A 2,235-nucleotide genomic window follows, 5' to 3' on the forward strand; every position below is an offset into this window, starting at 1 on the left:
TGAATATGTTTAATTGTTCTAGAAATAGATTGTTAAATAATTTAGGATAATTCGCCGTGATTTAAGATTAAATCTGGATCCTAAATTTACTACTGGTTTGCATGATTTTTTCGGTACCTGCGTGTGTTTTTGATCGAATTTCTCATTATTGAATTTCATTCCAAAGTTTTTACTGTGTTTTTATTTTAATTCAATTTAATCAGAATTTAATTGTTAGTTGAATTTACAAATCACTTTTATTACTTAGTCTAAATTAAGTTTAAATAATTATATTTTGATATTCATAAAAATCAGTCCCTGTGGGTTCGACATCTGGACTTTTTGTCCACTTACTATAACTTGACCTAGTACGCTTGCCAGTAATTATTTTTAATACCGAATTAATTGGTCAGTAGGTCCGGGAGTTGACGGATAGTCTCCTGCAGTAGTAGCGGAGTAGTGCCCAAGTTGTGGGACAGTCGCCATCAGTGGACTGACGACGGACGCACGTATGGTCCAAGTTCCCCAAAAATATTAGGTAGTATTTAATAGCTTAGTTAAGGCTTTTAGAGCATAATGCATGGATATTTTGCATTGTAGTGTTGTACTGTAGATGAGGGGACATCTAGGAGTATACTTTTCAGGTACGTAAGTACTGACTGAGATAGCCAGTGGGTTTGCTTGCTTATGTGATTGCATATTATGTGATGCATGTTACTGTTTTAAGATATTACGCTGCATGTGCATATCATATTGAGCTTGTGTCTCTTTGAGATGAGCCTGTATAGGGTCGCTCAGCCCTGTTGGATGGTTGGGAACTGAGAGTCACTCTGATCGACGGGTCATGCAGGCTCTAGTGTTCCGGGGACATTCTAGATCCATGTTCGATTAGGAATGAGTGGTTTGAACCAGCAGTTTGATTCCCCGAGGTACAACTCATGTCCTAGGCGCCAGTCTGAGCAGTTTGGATTTGTATATCCCAGATATGGATAACCAGACATTGTATTCTGCATGCATCATTTTTGTATGTTTACCCGTATTAGCGTACTGAGCTTTAGCGCTCACGTCCAGTATTTCTGTGTTTTCTTGACACCCCATTCGACGGGGCAGTTGCAGGTAGTTCATTCAGGGATTTGGAGTGGTGACCAAGATATGACAGCAGTATTAACTATTAGGTTTTATTTTATTAAATTTCATTCAGTTGAGTTGTATTATTTGGATTTGTTTAACCGGTTGTTTTCTGCCGGTTCAGTATTTATTTGGTTTTCCGTAGTGTATATCTGATTATGTTTAAATTGCATGCTTAATTGAGCTTTAACCTCTGATTAGTAGTGGATCAGGGTTGGATCACTACAACCATTGTCTTTACATCTCATTCTTTGGATAATCCTCTCATCACCTTCAAGATCACTTCTCTGGTCGGATATACCTTTCCAAGAGCTTCTAGCTCGATGACTATACTGCTTACCCTTTCATTGAAATCAGTTGTGGTTTCTCCAGTTTTCATCTTGACATTGTCAAATTTTTGAGTTGCAATAGATAGCTTATTCTCTTTCGTTTGCTCGTTGCCTTCACAAAGTTGGATTAACTTTTTCCAAATCTCTTTAGCAGTATTACACATCTTGATCTTGTTAAAGGTTTTTTTTATCAAGAGTCTTGTTAGAATATCCTTAGCCACATTGTCTAAGTTTTCCTTCTTTTTGTCTTCAGTCATCCATTCTCCTCTTGGTTTATCTATCATTAGCGGGGCACCACTGCTAATAGAAATGATTATGTTGTATTTGGTGATGTTAATGGGACTCTCAGTGATGACATGTCACATGTCATCGTCCTGTGCAGCTAGATGTGCTTGTATCCTTATCTTCCAGTAATCAAAATCCTCTTTGGAAAACATTGGAATTTTTCTGAATGAATTTATTTTGAAATATGTGTTCAGATAAAAAAATATTCCTCGCTCTGATACCACTTGTTAGGATTGTTTAGTGCACGTAGTGGGGGGGTTAATACGTCACTTTGAATTTTCTTCGACTTTGTTTGATAGCTTCAGACATGATCACAAGTGAATTGCTTGCTTTTTTTTTTTGGCTGTCAATTTCAATCAACCAAAAGATATTATGTGCGGAATAAGGTCGAGTAACAGATTGAACACTAATTCAAAATCTCGATTGAACTCACAAAGAATGTTTCTGGATATTCGGAGATGAATACTCTTAAAATCACCCTTTCTTCCACTTAGAATGATTCATTAAAAGATTT

At 36.8% G+C, this 2,235-nt stretch overlaps 1 protein-coding gene across 1 annotated transcript; it reads right to left on the reverse strand.

The window, feature by feature from the left end:
- Nucleotides 1–1,351: 1,351 nt before the first annotated feature.
- Nucleotides 1,352–1,720, reverse strand: LOC140863605 (uncharacterized). Its single transcript, XM_073267147.1, has one exon. It carries the CDS (start codon nucleotides 1,718–1,720, stop codon nucleotides 1,352–1,354), a length of 369 nt encoding a protein of 122 aa, XP_073123248.1.
- Nucleotides 1,721–2,235: the final 515 nt, after the last annotated feature.

This window comes from Henckelia pumila, chromosome 1 (assembly GCF_033568475.1).
Source record: "Henckelia pumila isolate YLH828 chromosome 1, ASM3356847v2, whole genome shotgun sequence".
NCBI classification, from domain to species: Eukaryota; Viridiplantae; Streptophyta; class Magnoliopsida; order Lamiales; family Gesneriaceae; genus Henckelia; species Henckelia pumila.